General features: G+C 38.6%; 1 protein-coding gene across 1 annotated transcript in view; it reads left to right on the top strand.

Moving 5' to 3' along the window:
- Positions 1-2,114: 2,114 nt before the first annotated feature.
- The window catches only part of eif2b3 (eukaryotic translation initiation factor 2B, subunit 3 gamma), a 34,848-nt gene continuing 17,917 nt past the window's right edge, over positions 2,115-19,045 (top strand). The window contains exons 1-5 of the mRNA XM_084912049.1: positions 2,115-2,424; positions 4,872-5,034; positions 6,600-6,754; positions 16,501-16,660; positions 16,803-16,914. Of these exons, the coding sequence (XP_084768175.1) occupies positions 4,887-5,034; positions 6,600-6,754; positions 16,501-16,660; positions 16,803-16,914 (575 nt within the window). The 5' untranslated portion in view covers positions 2,115-2,424; positions 4,872-4,886. The remainder of the gene's footprint in view (positions 2,425-4,871; positions 5,035-6,599; positions 6,755-16,500; positions 16,661-16,802; positions 16,915-19,045) is intronic.

Raw genomic sequence — 19,045 nt, 5'->3', positions numbered from 1 at the left:
ATCAGAGGAAATCTTAGGGCTCCATTTCAAGTCACTCAACGATTAGACCTGCATGACTGTCTCCATGTCTGTTTGCATGCATATCCCCATCTGGTTCTGTCTCGGAGTTGTGGCATTCTGTTTTGGACCTTTTTTCATTTTGTCTTCCTCTAACCGCTCAGTCGGATGTCTTCATTTCTGACAAATAAAGCGTATTTTAAAAATATGCAAAATACATACGCTCAGGGAATTTTTTTTAATTTACATGTGATTCCTCTTTGTCTCATTTTTCAATTCTGTTTTCTTCTCCCCCGTTTTCCCCACATATATCAAAGAAGTCAAACCGTGATAAACAGTGTGTCTCTGTAGGGCTCCTCCTTACAATGAGCATGCTAAATGAAGAGCGAGATTGTTCAATAGCACTGTCTCTATGTGTATGGAAGGATATCCTTAGGGCAGTATATAATGACAAAGCCTATTAGAAACCTTTCTGCAAGCAAACCAGAGTTTGCTGAAAAGCTTCCTTTTTTCTATAGTCAGTCAAAGCTGCATTAAAAATAGAGAGATTAAAATGACAGTTATTGAGATCTTTAATAACCTTGAAAAGCAATAATATAAAGAAACATGAATATGAATGTAGAAGTATGGAAAGCATAAGCAAGAAACATTGATGTCTGAGGGGAGGAGGAGAGAAGCTGAGCCATGTAAAATCTTTGTACTTAATTACATTTTTAAGTAATACAGAACTTAGCATACAACACATGCACATCTCATCAACTGGCCAATCACACTGTCTGAGCAATCAGTTAGCATTAGCCAAGAAGTTATCTATTGCTATTAAAAACTAAAACACTTACCATTTATTCCAGAAGAGAGTTTTATGTAAACAAACACTTTTTTGTGTCCTCACAAAATTCTGAAGCTTTTACAACACAACATTATTATGAGAACAACACCATCACAAGGATATCACATCCACTATACAGGAAAACTCAAGTAATGTGCAGATGACATCAAACAAAAAACTTCTATACTATCCCCGTTTATTATTATTATTATTATTACAAAAACAAACAAACAAAAACCAACTTTGATATCCTTTTAGACATGTTTGCTTTCTTGCTGTTTGAGCTTTTCTTGTAACTAGCCAAGTTCTCTAATGTCTCACACACTTCAGTTCCCTGTGGTTAACCAGCTTAAGTTAAGCAATCTTTGTGGTCTTTATTTGACTTTTACTGTGGCCTTTTTAATTTTTTTCCCCCAGATTCCTTGATATGAACTGAGAAAGCTGCCACCTGCCTACTGACAACACCTTGCAGGCTTGAGAAGATGAAGATGATAAACAGAAATGATCATATGTCCGTTAAAGTGTGTTTTATAAGATAAATAGCATATGGGATTGTTTGATTTTAGAGTTTTTTCTTTTGTTATTTGTCTACATGGCTCTTCTGCACTGCTTCACAGACAGCAAATGCAGCTGGACACCCACTTTTTCAGCAATCACCATTCACGGTGGAGAAATTGCATTCAATAGTTTCAGCATTATGGTGTTTGGGCAACAACAGGCAGTCAGGCCTCTTCGTCTCTTTGTTGTTTTCTTTTTCTCCCCTTCTTCCCTCCCTTCTCGTGCTTGCCTGGCTTTGAGCAGGCAGTAACGAGCAGTCAAGCTCATCTCCTGGCCAGAGCAAACAAAACCAGAGCCACATTCCCCAAGCTCAATTTGCTGTTACGTCTCAGCTCTGTGAATTCGGATTTTTCTAAGCTTTTGCTGTTTGGCTTCTGGCCGCTAATCTGCTCACATTTTTACAATGTGTGAACATTTGTAATTCCTTGTACCATAGCTTTAAAAAAAAAAAAAAAAGAATCTTCTTTATCTGTTTAATAATGTAAAACAATTATCATCATCATCACTCGGAAAATTAATTTAGTATAAATCATAGTTTAGCTTGCCAGCATGATGATATTATACCCTAGCAGAGTGAAGATTTTTTTTCTTTTTAAACAGATCTGTCCTTCTCAACCATACCTATTCCTCCTTTTCCCCTTGTCTGTAAAAAACTTTAGTCTATGACAAATCATGGTCTAGTTTTTCTCCTATTCTCTGATCGGAACCATATTGCAGAGGAAGTAGTTTCCCGCACGGACATATTTCACTAAAGGCACGCAGGTGTCATCATTAAAATGCTAGTTGCTTAGCGTCTTTTGCGTAATTACTGTTAAATTATTTGGTGAGAAATCTAATATCTGTTATTTACTTGTATTTAAGTTACCTGTCGGTTTTCAGAAACGTGTCCGGTTGGTTGTAATCTATCTCTAAAAAAGCGGCATCGTTTACTGCTCGCTGCTCGTCCTTAGCCGAGTGCTAACAACACTGACGGCAAGTTACATGCGTCTAGCACCGCTGTCATTTCCAGGCAGCCGAACAGCTCGGAGGGATTCTGACAGGTAGGTAAAGTTTTATATCTCACTGCTTCGGCTTTGAATTAATTCTTAATTCAAAATAATTTTTAAAGCATGGGTGTGCACTCGGTCAACAGGGTATGTCCTGAGCACACATACCAGTTTGGCGCTAGTGGTTACTACAGCGATGACATGGTAGATATAAAATTAATGTGGATATAAACGTTCAGGAGAGCAGGCGCTGTGTGAAGCACACGCTGTACTGAGACTAAGAAAGCTGTGACTGTGGGAGTCAAATAACTGCGTGATTTTAGATGTCATATTTCATTATGATAAACACAATATGCAGATTCCTCCTCTTTTTCCTCATTTTCAACCATAGGTGCCGTACGTTACAATAAAGCACAGGCATCTTTGTTTACATACAGTGAAGCACAGTTGTGCAAACTTGTTGGTGATGCACTGGTATCATGGTGTTGAAGGTCGATACCACTGAATGCTTGGGGAAAAAAGACACTAGGAGTCCATTCAACAAGTATTAAGCTGTGCAGGCTCTTGGTGTGAAGGTGAATGAAGCAGATTGTGTGCTGCCAGTAGGGCTGGGCGGTATAACTCACAGTATTTCAATGAAACTTGCAATAACAGTATTACTGATGATATAGAAAAGAATTCTGAACAAGATTTTAGTGATGCTTGCAGGCATCAGCATCACTGTAAATAAAGTGTATTTTCCATTCTTCTTTTCCATTGATGAAACACTAATTTAAATTCAGTTCAATTTTATTTATATAGTATCAAATCTCAGCAACAGTTGCCTCAATGTGCTTTATATTTTAAGGTAAAGACCCAACAATAATGCTGATTGAAGTGTGACTTATTGAAGTATGAATCTATTCGGGTACCAGAAGTACCAGCACGATACTGAAGTAGTGATTACATAGCATTACATTCTGGGATGTTGTATGTTGGGTCAACAGCCTTTTAACCAGCTGCTTAAAGTCCTGCTTATTCCACTATGTAACCACATATGTAATTTCCATCCACTGTTTGTTCTCCCTGGCATTTAGAGAACAGCTAGTGGTCCTCGGTGAAGCCATTTGTTTACATTTGCACTGTATCTTCTACTTTATAGCCTGGTTGTACAATGTGTATTTGCTCCAAGTGCTGAAATATGTTTGTTGTTTTCGCTTTTAGTGGGAACTACAATATTTTGCAAAGTATGGTTTTTGTTTATAATAAACCGTCATTGACTCTCACTCATAGAGATGCCTAGTCTTGTCTCATTGTCGTCGTGTGCACTAGGGAATGTAAATGCATGGCGTTGCTATAGCAAGAAACTTGCGATAAGACATTTTTGTATCGTGTGAAATTTATACTGGTATTATTGTGGTTGTTTTGATGTGGCACTGCCCTAGTTGCCAGCATGATCATGACATTCAGAAATGTTAGAAGCTAACTCCTGTGCTCATCCATCAGCAACGAGATCTCATTAGTGACATCAACCCAATACCATGAAAGACAGAAAAATACAGTTCTTGATGATCATAATGATGATACTAGTGTTTTAGGGAATTCACAGTTTCAGTCTTTTGAGTAGGAGTCCACTGATCCCTAACATTAATGTCCTGACTTTGTAAAATGAAATCCGTCTAGCATCACTGTTCAGTCACACAGGCTTGAGAGTAAATGAATCATAGAGAGCTTGTCAGTTGTGTCAGTTCACGTGACCACAAATTGCAATTTCACAAACTACTAAACATCTGAAGCAGGTGTGGAATGCCTCTAAACTGCTAACCTTCTGTCATTAGCTTCCTGTGTGCTAGCCAGCTGGGGCCTCTCTGTGTGGAGTTTTCATGTTCTCTGTGTTCCTCCCACAGTCTGAAGATATTCATGGGGTTAGCTTAATTGGTTTTTGTAAATTGACGATAGATGTGGATGTGAGCATTATTGATTGTCTGTCTGTGTTAGCCTTCTGTTAGACTGGCTACCTGCAATCTTGGCTGGTGTGAGCTGAGACTTTTTGAATAAGGTACACAGGGTAGAGCAGAGGGAGTGTCACTTGGAAGACTGATTGGAGTATATAGCTGAGGCACACAGCATCATCAGTATGTTATATGTGTACATTGAACACACTTTATTTAAAATGAACATAACAGTAGCATTAAATGCATTTAAAAACCAGTAATTAAAGTAATAAAAAGACTTACTTCTTTAACAAGGATCTGTTTGTGCTCTTGTGCATGAACTATATTGAACTGATGTACAATAGCCCATTTACCCATGGTGTCCATTTACATTTAGGAACTCACATTATTGCTAATATGAACATAATTTACACTTTGTGCTTTTATATACTATTTTACAGAGTATTATACACAAATATTATAGACAGTATTTTAGTGCTGTATTAATTTGTTGAAGTACTAAGTCTACACCTGTGGTCAGTACTATATGTTATACGTTTTCAGTTACAATGTCCCCTCCTCTCTTAGCCATCTGCAGCAGACATGGAGCTCCAAGCGGTGCTGATGGCGGCGGGTGGGGGTTCTCGTATGACTGATCTGACATACAACACCCCCAAAGCTATGCTGCCTGTTGGCAACAAGCCACTTATGTGGTATCCCCTTAACCTTCTGGAGAAGGTGGGATTTGAAGGTGAGAGCTAGCAATAAATATAATGCTTCTTTATCTCTTGGTTCAGCTATTATTTCAGCTGATACTGAATATTAGAAATATTATTCAGAGGTCTGGGTGTCCATAATATGTGAAAATATTTGTTGCTTTATAGGTCATCTTAAGTTATAAAATCAGGTCTGATATTGTAGCGTACAGCTCACATTAACTGTATTTGTTGCATGTAAGTTTTGTGTAAGTGGTAGCGGGGGAGAAGTCTTAAAGTTAGGGCTAAGTCATTCTTGGTTTCCACATAAAATGTAAAGAAGCAAAAATCCTGCCAGTAAGTTTATGTGACCCACTTGGAAAGTCTGGAACAAAAAGTGGAAACTCAGACCTATAAGAAAAATAGTTTCACCTCCTATTATAACTGAGGACTCCTTTTTTAATGTTAGTACTGTCAGGATTAAATTACAGATACAAAAACTGATGTAAAAACTGTGAGCACTCTTAAAGGGACAGAGTTATTTGTGCAGTGACATAATGAAGAGAGAATGTCAGAGGAGGTCATAAAAATGGTTTTATGATTACAATCATGTCAACTGTGACTTAAAAAATGATATTTCTTTCATTGCGGGTTCATCATTTGGAGTGTTAAAGCCAGGCAGAATCCAGGGAAGTGCAAACTATAGCTGTGTGTTTAATAAATTATCTGTTTTGGGGGATAAGCAATAATATGCAATACTAGACTTTAAGCAAGATCTATCCTACACAAGTAGTTGTTGACCAACTACTTGGACTCTAAATTCTGGGGAGCTAAAACTGGTTAGATGTTTTTCACCATTGTTAAAACATTCAAAATACCTAAAAGAAACAACAGGTTACTTTAAAATGTGTTATGCTTTTCAAAATCTAAATATGTAAAAGCGAAGCCAGTTGTAATGCTTTATTCTCTTCAAGGTCAGTGAAAGTTTTGCTTTTGTTTGGCACTGAAATCCTCAGTTAACAACATTACAAATATTTTACATTGAGTCAGATTTTGCTCTGGTCTGTTTTAGTTGTACTTCCATCAGCTTGTCAACACATTGTCAGCACGTCAGGTGTGCATTTCCTGACCATTTTTTTATAGTCAAGTTTTCTGACTCTTGTGCAGCAGCATGCAGTGGGGCTCAGAAAGCCTGACCTTATAAAGTATTTATTTATTTATTTATTTTTGGCAATATGCTGTTCATTACAAAAGCCTGTGCTAGGTTAAATAAAAGTTGCTTTCTATACATAATCATTCTGTGTGGCCAGCAGTTTACAGTGTTCATTTTCCTAGCCAAATCTGTGCAATTAGGTTTTACTAGGCTGACACAGCTAGAGTGAGCAAATGCCCGGTATAAACCATTTAATGCAGACAAGGCTAATTAAACTAGACTGATTCTACAACATTTTAGATTCGTAAAGTGGTCTAGTACTGTTCCTACCAACTTTATAAAAAACAGAAAAGTGGCTTATTTGAAGCTCACAACATATTATAGCCATGTAAGCATCTGCTGTGGCTTGTCTCCTTTTTTATGAAGGTAAGATAATCAAAGGGATACTTTTATGAACTGTGTTTTCAGAGGTGATAGTGATCACTACCAAAGAGGTCCAGAAGGCGATGAGCACAGACCTTAAAATAAAGGACGTGAAGATGAAACTGGATGTGGTTTCTATCCAGGAAGATGGCGACATGGGTACCGCTGATGCTCTCAGACACATCCAGCCAAAGATCAAGGTGCGTATGTATTTGTGTGTGGGTTTTTTTTTTGGGGGGGGGGGCATATTTACTCTGAATCTCTTGGACCTTTATTTGCTATGTATGGAAAATACAAGCATAAATTAGATCAGACTGAATTAATGAAAGGGTTACACTAAAGGCCTCAGTCACACGGGTCTGGAGACTGACTTGAACTGGAAAGAACATTCACCTTCAAAATAAAAGTTGCACATTTTTAAAATGTTTTGTTTGGAGTGATAAGGCACAACATTTATACATTACTTTGAAGGTGAATAGCTTACATTTCCATCATATTTTTCACAGTTTCATTATCACTCTGCAACTACGGGGCTAGTGTTTGCAGACAAGTCGTTGTCTGAAATTGTGGGCAACTGCGGAACCTGGTATAGCACCCATTTGCAAGCGACTCCCAGCAACCCCTAGCAACCATTTCCCAAATGGTGGAAGAATAAACTATTTTTCCCTAGCAACTGGTTACTAGTTTCCAGTTTCTAGTCCTGCATGACTGCGACTATCCTAACACTTGTTCCAGTGTCTACAAAAATTTAGGATACTGTTTGCAGTGTTTTTTTTAACAAAATATTATGATTAAATTGTTTAGTTGCAGGAAGCGTTGGTTTGAGTTCTGCTTTATTATGCAGTGCCAGTAAAGAGTTGCATGTTGCATCCACAGACACTGCATGTTGCATGTTCTGCTCTCTCATTCTCCATTGCTCTGATTGACAGTGTTTTGTAGGGAGTTTTTTTTTTTTTATTCTGTTTAATGTCACGGTCATACAAAGAATTGCAGAAAGGTTTTAGGTAAGGTAAAAAATTGACAAAGATTGCGGGGGAAGTTTAGGTGGACGTTCACTAGGGCTGCCACGATTAGTCGACTATCAAAATCGCCGACGACTAATTTAATAGTCGACGCGTCGTTTGAAGCTTTGTAACATCCCAAAAGACGCAGGGATAACTAGTAGGATTTAAGAGTGTAATAGCGGACTGAAACAGAAGATGGCAGCACTGCATTCACAAGGATGTCAGCTGCCGTTAAACCCCGAAGAAGAAGAAGCTTTGTCCCAGAATTCATAGCGCAGCCCAGCTCAGTTTCCAACAATGACGGCAGCTAGTTGGTTTTAATATTACTCTTATTATTCTTTCTGGGTCACAAAATAAACGTGTAGCCGTGTAAACCTCAAATATCTGCTCAGTTTATATTTTCAAAAGCGCTCTGACGTTTTCGGAGACGTCTGTTACTCACCAGCTCGAAAGCTAGCAGGGGGCAAGGCTCACTAGAGCCGGTGAGAACACCGGACTCCCGGCAAATCATTTTCAAACCCACCGCCGTCTTTCGCTACTCAGGTTAAACATGATATATAAGTCATTTAGATAACTTAAAAATGTTATTGTTTGGCTTTTTTCAGTATTTTATTTGTTCCTGAGTAAATCGTTTTGGCTGAGATTAAAGTTATAGTTTTTGCACAGCTGAATAATAAACGTCAAGCAGACAACTGATTATCAGAAGTGTGAGATGTTCGAGAATATACTCCGGTGTCCCGTTATATTTTAGATAGCAGGGAGCAGACGGCTGAGTTTATTAAACTCCACCGAAACAATCTGCAAATTTCATTAAAATTTAATAAACTATCATCTTGTCTTTATTTTTAGCTAGCACATACCTTAAACACTTAAAGCTGTAAGCTAATGATAGTTATATAAGAGCAGATGCATGCTGATGCAATAAGCTGTACGTTTTACGTCCAATGGATGCATGATCTGATTAGTCGACTAATCGCAAAAATAATCGGTGACTAGTCGACTATCAAAATAACCGTTTGTGGCAGCCCTAACGTTCACACTGCTGGGCTGACCACCGATCCATGCCTTTTCCTCCTTTGAATGGCCAAGGCCGCCGAGGTGCCTCATTGCACATTTTTAAAATACACACAAACATTCACAGGCACACACGTGTACATATGCTGTCTTGGTATCCATGACCCCCAACTGCAATTTCCATACCCCCCTCTGTATCCTGCCTGCTGATCCCTCCATCCCTCCCTTCATCCGATTCACTCTAAACAGATGAGGTCATGGTTAAACTCCCTGTGCTGCCAGTTTACCCAGTGCACCATTTATTCTCATGCAGCAGTCATGCACATCTGTGCAACATTTGTGTTTGGGTATGTAAGGGTGTATGGTGACCCTGTGTATATGCCATTGTACTGACTGGCCCCTTGTGTCCATGAAGACATGTTTATATGAGTTTAGGGTTAGTTTGGGGTTAGGGTTGGCCGTTGATATGTTTCAAAAGCAATTTCTCTTGTTTATTGTTTTACTATCAAAGAATTGTATACCACTGGCTTAGTTAGAAATGTCAGTTTTAAGAATCACAATTAATTCAGACTCATCAAATCTTAAGTGAAGGTGATACTATGAAGGCTTTCGAGTAATTAACTCATTGTGATTCATGCGTATGTCAATAATGTAAGGTTTTATGGTTGTTTTCAGGCTTTCAGCCAATACATATTTACAGTAATGCTATATGAAATCAGCAAGGTAAATAGTGCTGATCTACGGTATTGTCTGACTCAAACATTTACAAGAAAAGACACATTTTTGGCAGTTACAGAAATACAGTCCAAACATTTTGTCATCCGAAATTAACTTTTGCATCCAGTCACATCTTTATTTAATCAAGACGAGTTTTTGCTGGTATATTTTTTAAATTATATTATGATCTGAACCAAGTGTTGGTAGGTGATTGGCCAGAAGATCATGACTTTTTTTTCTGGCACAATCACAACTCTTGATCTGGATTGTGATTCTGGTCAGGGGTTTGATCCCTCGCTCCTCCTTTTTGGCAAATTCCCAAAGAGTGTGTATGTGCAGGTGGGTGAATGTGTTTGCTTGATACTTAGAAAGGCATACGAGTGTAGCTTGTAGTAAAAAGCTAGATTATTAGAAGAGTCAACTAATTTCACAATACCAGAACCACTTAATTATCAACATATAGAAAAGAGGAACAATCTGAAACAATATCACCCACCCTTAATCTCAAAAGGAAGAAAAACCACAGGATCCTAATATTTCCAGGAATTTCCATTCCCAACACTAAGCATCATTACATGCTACATTCCTACTGGATGATAAGTAGATGTAGGGCGTAGTAGGGTTGTCAAAAAAATCAATTCTCAGATACTAAAAATTACTATCAAATTACTCATTTGTATCAGTATCATTACCACCAGTGCAGTCTTTGCCTCCTCTAGTTGACACACTTCACCCAGCACCTCTCCTCACTAGCAGCTGAAGTATTTGACATTAGCAACACTGGACAACTTTATTTAGATTAATTTAGGGTTTTTTTTTTTTTAGCCTTTTTTCATGACAGGAGACTAGAGTAGTAAGGAAAGGAGGGAGAAAGCATGGACATGCAGGAAATGGCACAGGGTGGACTCTGCAGAAGCCTTTAGGCATATGTTTTGACTGTTCAACCCAATGAGTTATACCAGCACCCCAAGACTGAACATGTCTTTACAAAGAGTAAAGTATTACATACTCATAAACATTAGCATGACTGACACACATTAACGTTAGTCATTTAACTATAAGCAGTTCCTCACAGTTCCTATATTAGCCATGTGTTATTAAGTTGGTAAAGTTTGTATTGTTCTAATCTTTTTCCCCCTGTGCTTTTTTTTTTTTTTTTTTACACTGCATTTTGGTAAGTTTGAAATTCTAGTATTTTGACAACCCTAGCAGGCTATAGTTTCAGTTACAATGTGAGTTGTAGCTTCTTTAACTTTGTCCCAGGTCAGGTCACAAACAATCATCTTGAAATCTCTATCACAATCTGATTGTTGTTTTAGAGCCTCAATCACTACAATTACCGTATTTTTCGGACCATAAAGCGCACTGGATAATAAGGCGCAATGTCGATGAACAGGTCTGTTTTCATACATCAAGCGCACCGGATTATAAGGCGCATTAATCGAAACAAAATAGTCAGATAGGTCAAACATCAACTCATTCTTCTTGCTTCCTCCACTTCCGTACCATTGATTCATTAATGTTCAATTCTCTTGCAGCTTCTCTATTCCCATGTTGTTGCAGTACTTTAATTAATAACCTCGTATTGTGGATGGATTATCTCAGTTGTTCTCCTGACTGACATTTGGTCCGTTTACAGCATCCTGCCATGCGATTGCATTTGTCCCTAACTATCGGGAACCCTCACGTTAACTTTTATCCAGTGGAAAAAAGTTAGCATTCATCCTGCAGCTTCACTGTGTTTATGTTATGCTAACATAGCTGTGTTGCTAGCAATCACGTAGCACATCATTATATACCAGCTAGTCCAACTTCAGTAACCCTACAAAAGACACTGCTGTTTAGTTTTCGGTCTTCATTTATGTTGGGAGTGATAGCAGAGTTGTGTGTTTTAATTTTTTCAGAAATCTCTCAGTCAGAACATGCTATATTATGTTTAGGTGGAAACTAGCGAGCTAACTTCCTGCTAACTTCTAACTCTGTTAAATTTAATAAATTCTGTTTTCATGGATGCCTGCATGTTAAATTTAATTGTTACACCTAGTAAAGCAGAAGCGCTGATCATTTTATTAAAGATGAAAGAATTTAGACAGTTTTTAACTATTATTATAGGGCGCACTGTCGATTTTTGAGAAAATTAAAGGATTTTAAGTGCGCCACACTTGACATGTTGCATAGATATTCAAATGGGTTAAAAATCTAGTGATTCCAGGTGATTCTCTGGGTGTTATTGTCCTGAAAAGAGAGTGGCTCTTCTCAGGACAGAAATGTTAAATCATGGATAAAACTGATCATTGAAAACAGCTTTACATTCAAGTTGCCAGCAAAATACTCCTCACAGTGTAGCAAAGGCACTAAATGCTCTCACTGTAATGATAAAGCTTTCAGGGGTTTTTTCTTTATTTTGTGACTGTCTGTACAATCGAAGATAAAAATGTCCTTCTGACATTCATTCTTTACAACATGATCAGTCTTTTAGTTCTTTTGGTCAAATGGCTTTAATCGTTTTTCTTTTTTCCCCTTTGAATTGGTGTACAGATTCTAGTTATTTTCTTAGCTAGATTAGTCCTTTTAATAGATGCTTGGAATTACCACATGTACAAATATTCACACACTTAGGCAGAACTAGCTTCAGCATGCTCTCATTGAGAATCGTTGAGTTTCTAATCCTTTGAGCAGCCAGCTGGATGAGAGGCATTGAGTTACACACACTCACACACTGCAAGGTGATGAGTGAGGAACTGTAACCATGGCCTGCCAAATCCCCGCACAGAGATCACTCAATCTGTCAAACCGAAGCCTGCGCACAGTGTAGACACTCACACATCTTGATGCAAACACCCTTCCATGAGGGGATTTGGTGTAACCAATCAAACAAAATAGTTACAGGAATCGGTGTGTGCTCTGGGTGAGCACAGTCGGCCATTTCTCTCGAACACTGAAAGGAGAGATTACAGGGAGCATTTTTTATTTTGTTCACTCCGCAAACAGTGAGGTTACACAAAAGTGGACGGATATGCTGATTAATGCTGAGTTCTTTCACAATAAGCCAAACTAGTGAAAGGAGTACTTTGCATGCACGTTTTGCTTTGTACGCCAAAAGCCTCTTTGACATTTTTATTATCGTTGAGGCTTAATCACCTGGTATAATGAGCGCGTATGAACTAAAACAGCTATATATACATTGGAGTTTGTGATTCAAGGCTTCACCTTTGGTCCACATCTGTTAGTCAGCCTGTAAGACTCGACACAAAAGGTGAAGAAAGAGAGGAGTGAGAGATGGGACTGAGGCTTTTCATGAAAGCGACACAGCAAACATGCTTAGATGTGTCTTTTTTTTATTTCTTTCCCTCTTTCAACAGTCTTGCTCCACACCCTTACTCCATGTGCATTTTCTCTGTCTTTTCACTGAACTGCAATGTTGAAACTTCATAATCTTAAGAAGACCAGGCAAGACTTGTACATGTTAAAAGTGACCCACATTACTTTTATCCCAGGGTGAAATGGAAAATATTCAGTGGTTTGTTTTTGTTTTTTTATGATGAACACATTAGTCAAAGCTTGTGTATCCTTCAAACCTACACTGACTTGATGACCAGTGTCGCACAGCCGAGTCATTTCAAGTTATTAGCTTCAAAAATCCTTTAAGGAATCAAAATATAAAAGAGATTGAACAAATAGACTGTTTTTATTTGGAGTGTGGTAAAAAGTCTGACTGGCATGCATGCATGCATGCAGCTGAGCAAAAGTATTGTCAGTTTTCATACTGCAGTATACCATAAAGTATACTGCAGTATACCAACAAGTGCACTGTAGCTCAAAACATTCACTGGTACTGAATATACAATTATATGGAAATAGTAATATAATATTATTTTACCTCCGACACGCAGCTAAACGCTGCTCTGGGGGAATCGGTTCTTTGAAAAAGGTGAAATATTTACGAAAGCAGTCACGATAGAGCTTCAACTCCTGAATCAAACCATGAAATTGGATGAAGCCTGAATCTCTGTTTCATACTTTCTTTGTTTATTATATACGTCATAGCTTTCTTTATGTACGTGACATTGCTGAATTTTGTAACTTGTAAATAACAGAGTTGTGAATGTCAGCCTTTACTGGTGGATTCATACCTCACACAACAAAGAAAGTGTCCTTGAAACGGGTCAGGATTGTGCAAGCACTAGTTTTGGATTGAAGTCAGTTACCACTAGGACAAATCCGCATCTGTGTGTGATTGCTTGTGCACCAGTGTGTGTGGTCCTGACCTGTCCAGTGATCCTGGCTGTTGAAAGGCCAAAGTGTCTTTGCCTCTCCAGCTGACTCCACTCGGCTGTCGCCTCTGAGTGTACGCCTGCGTGCGTGCATGTGTGAATGAAGCAAGCACGCCTTTGTCCATTTAATGTGTGTGGCTGTGTGAGAGTGCTCTGTTTCTGAACATGTGTGCGAGCTTATCAGTCTGTGATAGAGCGAGGAGAGAGCTGAAAGGTCTCAGAGTCTCAGGAGTCAGGAGATCTCTTGCAGGCACCTTCAATTTTACTGTGGCAGCTTCCTGTCGCCAGGTCAAGATTAGAGTTGCATGTAAATCTAGGTCAACTTGACCCTTGATCTCATACTCTACATACTTTGATCCTTTTTTAAACCAGATAATATATTACATTTATTCTATATAAATACTTTAAAAAAACTTCACTGTAATCTTTCCTTTTCTTTCTTTTGTTTGAGTGTCTGTGGATTCTTTGCTCATGTGTTTTTCTTCCTTATCCCCTCTCTCTCACTCTGTGTTCTCCTTCACAAACAGAGCAATAATGTCTCTGTCGTTAAGGCTGCTGGTGCTAATGGTGGGATTAGTCCCTATGCTGACAGCCTTCATCTCTGGACAGACAGATGGATACCGCACACAGACACAAATGCGGCTGCACCCACATGCAAACACACATTCAGACAGTGGAGAACAGTTCAAATGACAGGTACTGCTTTTGCTCTCGCCATAAGAGCAAGTGATACGTCAACTGGAATTCACAGCTGCATATTTATTTGTGTTTCCAAACGTGTATTGATTTACATGTGGTTAGATAGTAGGGATACTGATACTAGTTTAAGATAGTCATCTTCTAAAATAAGACTTTTCTCAAAAAAAAATGTGGGCTCTGTTTTAAGCTGAAGTGCATTTTGTTGAACGCTGGCTGGTTTTCTCTGCCTGTGTGTAACGTTAGAGCAGTGTTTTATGTGGATCAGTTCACAGAAATGTACTTAAAACCAGCCAGCCAGGGTAAAATAGAGAAGGATAAGGGAGTTATGTGATATTGTGTCACTGAATGCAGTGAGTGCAGCATGATTTTTAAAAAGAAGACTCAAATATGGGCAAGACTTAACATGTGGATGTAAACACAGGGTGGAGTTAATCTTCCTTTATTTAAGGCAGGTTTTTCAGAGAGATAACTGCGTACACACACTGAAAACTAAACAGGACCGATGTCTAATTTGTCAGGCGTTTTCAAGCACTTCAAACAAAAAATAGAAAATTGTGAGATTGCAAAAGATTTAAACAAATGTCCCAATCACATGCAATTTCTCTTTTATACAAATTCAAAGCTTTTAAACAGAAGTAGCTGCATCTGTTGATGTAAAACTACTCATTTGCAGTAATTAGAGAGAGTAAAACTAGCATAAATGGCTTACTGGAAGAGCAGTAGGCTTGTTGCATAACATTTTATTAAAATGTATAGACTGTGACATAGTGTAACTTACTACCAGCAATGTTAAAGACCTGATAGAAAGCATTAATTTGTTATGCCAGAAATATTGTTCAGTGTATATAATCACAAACCAGACTGAGCAGTTTTGTTTTTGTTACAGTTCCTATTTTTAATATCTGTAGTTTAATCAGCTGTTGAGACTTTTTTGTCGTTTCGATCTACTGTGGGCTTTTAGGAGAAAAAGAGAGCAAGGTTTTAAGGACTTCAGAAATCTTAGAAGTATAACAAATTAATAAATTAATACCAAAGTAATTTGACGAAGACCATGTGTTTATGAATTGAATTGTCTGCTTAGATCCAAGCAAGCTGACGGTCTGCACAAAGAGAAACGGCAGAAAAATATAGTTACACTCACTGTTTATGGATTCTGTCTCTCAGACCTGAATGAATGGAGAAGGGAAGGGAGCAAAGAAAAAACAGGTACTCTGGGATTTGTGTAACTCACTGCTGTAGGGTTCTTGGCTTACAGCATAAAGTGTCTGGAGATAACTTTTGTTGTCAAAAGTTGCTGAGTAATTTCTTCGCACCACCTCTGCGCTTTTTACTAGATCAGCAGCTGAACTTTTTGTCTGACGTCTGGTTCAGCTTTGTTTCCATGAAGACAGATGCAGAAACTCTTCACCACCTTATACCACAATACCTTTATTCCCTTTTGATTCAGGCTCCTTCCTGTTTTATTTAGATCTGTGCTTTTTGGTTTACTTTTTTTTTTTTAAATTTACCGTTTAACTGAGCTACTCAAGTATAATTTTTTTGACTTTATAAGCTGTTTTTTGGGGGGGGCGTTGCTATAACCCAGTCATTTCTCAGCTATCGGGATAAATAGAGCATTACTTGAATTGAACTGAACTGAATACTGATAATCCTGAAAGCTTTGTTTTCCCAGACTTACATATTTACGTTACTGATTCTGCTGAGAGTAGAAGCAAGACTTTAAATAACATTGAATTTAAGAAGTTAAGACTGTGAATAATATAGGCATTCACAGCAATACACACAAATACCTATAGGATAACAAGGCAACTTATATTGCTTTCATATTAAAACACAATGTCAAACAACAAAATCAGAAGAGAAATTGTATATTCTCAAACAGAGATGGTGAATAACAGCAGAAATCATTACTCACTACTCTGTAATCAGAGTTTAAGTCACTTTAACAAAGGGCCAACAAGCACTTGTGCGGAAATAAAGTTTATGTATACAATAGTCTAAATGCTTCACCCTGCCAACTGTATTTCAGCCATTTCTGTGTCTGTTTCAGAGTTTTGTGTGTGTGCCTGCAAGCTCCTGTCAAAAGCCTCTTTATACTTAATAAAGTAATCCTAGTCCCACCAAACCACGTCAGGTTCATTATGTTAGACATTCTGTTGTGTCTTACCATTGCGCTGTCAAGTAAATACTTCAGCATGAATAGATCACTGTGATTTTCTTTCAAATCTTTCTCTTAAGACCGACATCCTGGTGTTGAGTTGTGACTTGATAACAGACGTAGCGCTTCACGAGGTGGTCGATCTGTTCCGGGCGCACAACGCGACAATGGCCATGCTAATGAGCAAAGCCCACGAATTCACAGAGACCGTCCCAGGCCAGAAGGGCAAGAAAAAGACAGGTAAAATGAAAATAAATCTTCGAAAATGAGACCATTTTGCATCTGCTGTTTATTTAATCTATATTTTTTTTCTTTTCCCTGCAGTGGTTTAACTGGGCAATTTTTTTTGTATTAATAGCATATGTTGTGTATTTTTCCCCAGCTGAGCAGAGAGACTTTGTTGGTGTTGATCAGTCAGGAAAGAGGCTGCTCTTCATGGCCAATGAGGCCGATCTTGAGGACGGATTATCAATCAGGAAATCCATTATGAGGAAGTAAGTCTAACCACACATTGCTTATTTATATGTCCAAATGAGCCATTAGAAATTATACATATATGTGAAAATCTACTCATTTCTGATTGGTTATCCACTTTCATTCAATCATTTCACTGTTGAGTTTTTGTTTTTGTTCACATCAAAGGGGTCTCTGTCTTCTTAAAGGCTCCTGATTCTTCTGTATTAGTGGAATGACAGCTGTCCACAGCACGGTTTGTTAACCAAAGCAAATCAGTGTTCACTTTATAAGTTGCTGAGCATGTGCGGCACGTGTTCTCGTGCAGGTTCTTATTCCTCCATGCGTGGATCAGAGTTTGGAGGTTTGCCTGATGGTGACGTGTTCTGTACATCTGTAGGTTCTTAGCTCTGGCAAAGCAGATGTTTAAGTTTCTAATCAGAGTCGGTGTGTTTTAGGGCGAAGGTTCTGTGGTGGCTGTGTGGGATTTTTGTTACAGGAAGAGTGTTCTAGGTAGGTTTTTGTTTCGAACTCCTAAAATGCATGTATGTGTGAGAGCGGGTGTTTTGGGAGCTCGTAAATACTTCATGGAGCCAAAGACACAGTAAATTCTGGCCAATAAGAGGGGGGCCAGAGCAGCTGCTCGCATGCTTCTCTGCACAGGAAAACTCTTGAGGCACACACTAACATATATACGCACACACATTCTGTCTTATTTCATAAACTCAGAAATGCTTATATGAACGCATAACACAACCTCGAGGCGGACATTGATGGAGAGAAAACAGTCACACATTGTCACAGTGTTATGGAAACCTATTGAGCCCACAGCTAAACATTTACAGCTTATACTGAAAGACTTCCAACACTGAAAGCACCTCTGATCATTTATACGCTCGCATGTCACACACCCACACAAAATTATTTTTTGCCTGAGGTAGTAAGCAGAGTAAATGCCAGAGTATGGATTCCTGTTTCCCACCTGTAGCTACCTGACTGTTTTAAACAGCAGTATCACCCACAGAGTAGTCACAGCTTACACGTACTGTACATACAGGTTATGAAGCGTCTTTTGGATATTAAATGTTCGTATTCGTGTTACATTTGTACACATTAACATTTCACACCTGTAGTATCTTTTGCAATTGGTTCTTTTCAGTTTCTGTGGAACGTTAGTGAAAGAAAAATGAATCGGTGTGTGCGACCTCCTGAATTTCTTCATTGACTGGCGTCCGTTTAATTTCCCACTTCATTCACTTCATTGAACCAGTTCTTGTTGTGTGCATCCACACAACCAACCATCTGTTCTTACAGTCTCCATGCTTGTTCTGCCTCAGCCTCTCTGTAATTTCTCTTCCCTTTCCTTCTCTATAGTTTCCACATGGTTGAGGTGTGTTAGCTCAAAACATTCTGCACATGTGAGATTGTTTGACCTGGAAATCGCTTAAACGGTGTGAAAGGAATCCAGCAGAGCTTCCTCTCATACATTAAGCTCCACCTGTCAGAATGTTGTGGATGTAGGTCTGGAGAAATGGTTGACTGTGTATTAATCTGCTGATTTAACAGGATAGTTTGGAAAACTAGAACGTTTCAAGCAAAACAAGCAAAGCGCCAAGTTTTGCAGCTAGTTTTGGGTTTTTGGGAGGTTTTAAAATTATGACATACACTTTAGGTGCAGCTGATCAGCTGATCTTTAATGCAGATATGTGATCAGCCTATCACATGGCACCAAAACAATGCATTTGGGGATGCAGACATGGTCAAGACGTCTTTTCGAAGTCCATACTGAGCATCAGAACGGGTAAGAAAGTTGATGTAGAAGTTTTTGAATGTGACATGGTTTTTGGTGCCAGACTGGCTGATCTGAGTATTTCACAAACTGCTGACCTTCTGGGATTTCTCACACAAGCATCTATAGATTTCACAGAGAATGGCTTGTTGATGCTAAAACTGAGCAGTGCTAATATGCCACTGCTTACCTGCTGAGCATGTCCATCCCTTTATGACCAGAGTGTATGCATTTTCTAATTGCTGCTTCTGACAGCGATAACATCCATGCCATAAAGCACAAATAAACTTTGGTTTCTTGAACATGATAGCGAGCTCACTGTACTCAAGTCAAGAGATGTAGTGAACAAGAGAGTCACATGATGGATGGGCAGCTGATAGGAT

This window comes from Perissodus microlepis, chromosome 18, assembly GCF_051167445.1.
Source record: "Perissodus microlepis isolate ML-2025 ecotype Zambia chromosome 18, ASM5116744v1, whole genome shotgun sequence".
NCBI lineage: Eukaryota > Metazoa > Chordata > Actinopteri > Cichliformes > Cichlidae > Perissodus > Perissodus microlepis.
The sequence above is the reverse complement of the archived record's forward strand: the minus strand, read 5'-3'. Positions and strand labels throughout refer to the sequence as shown.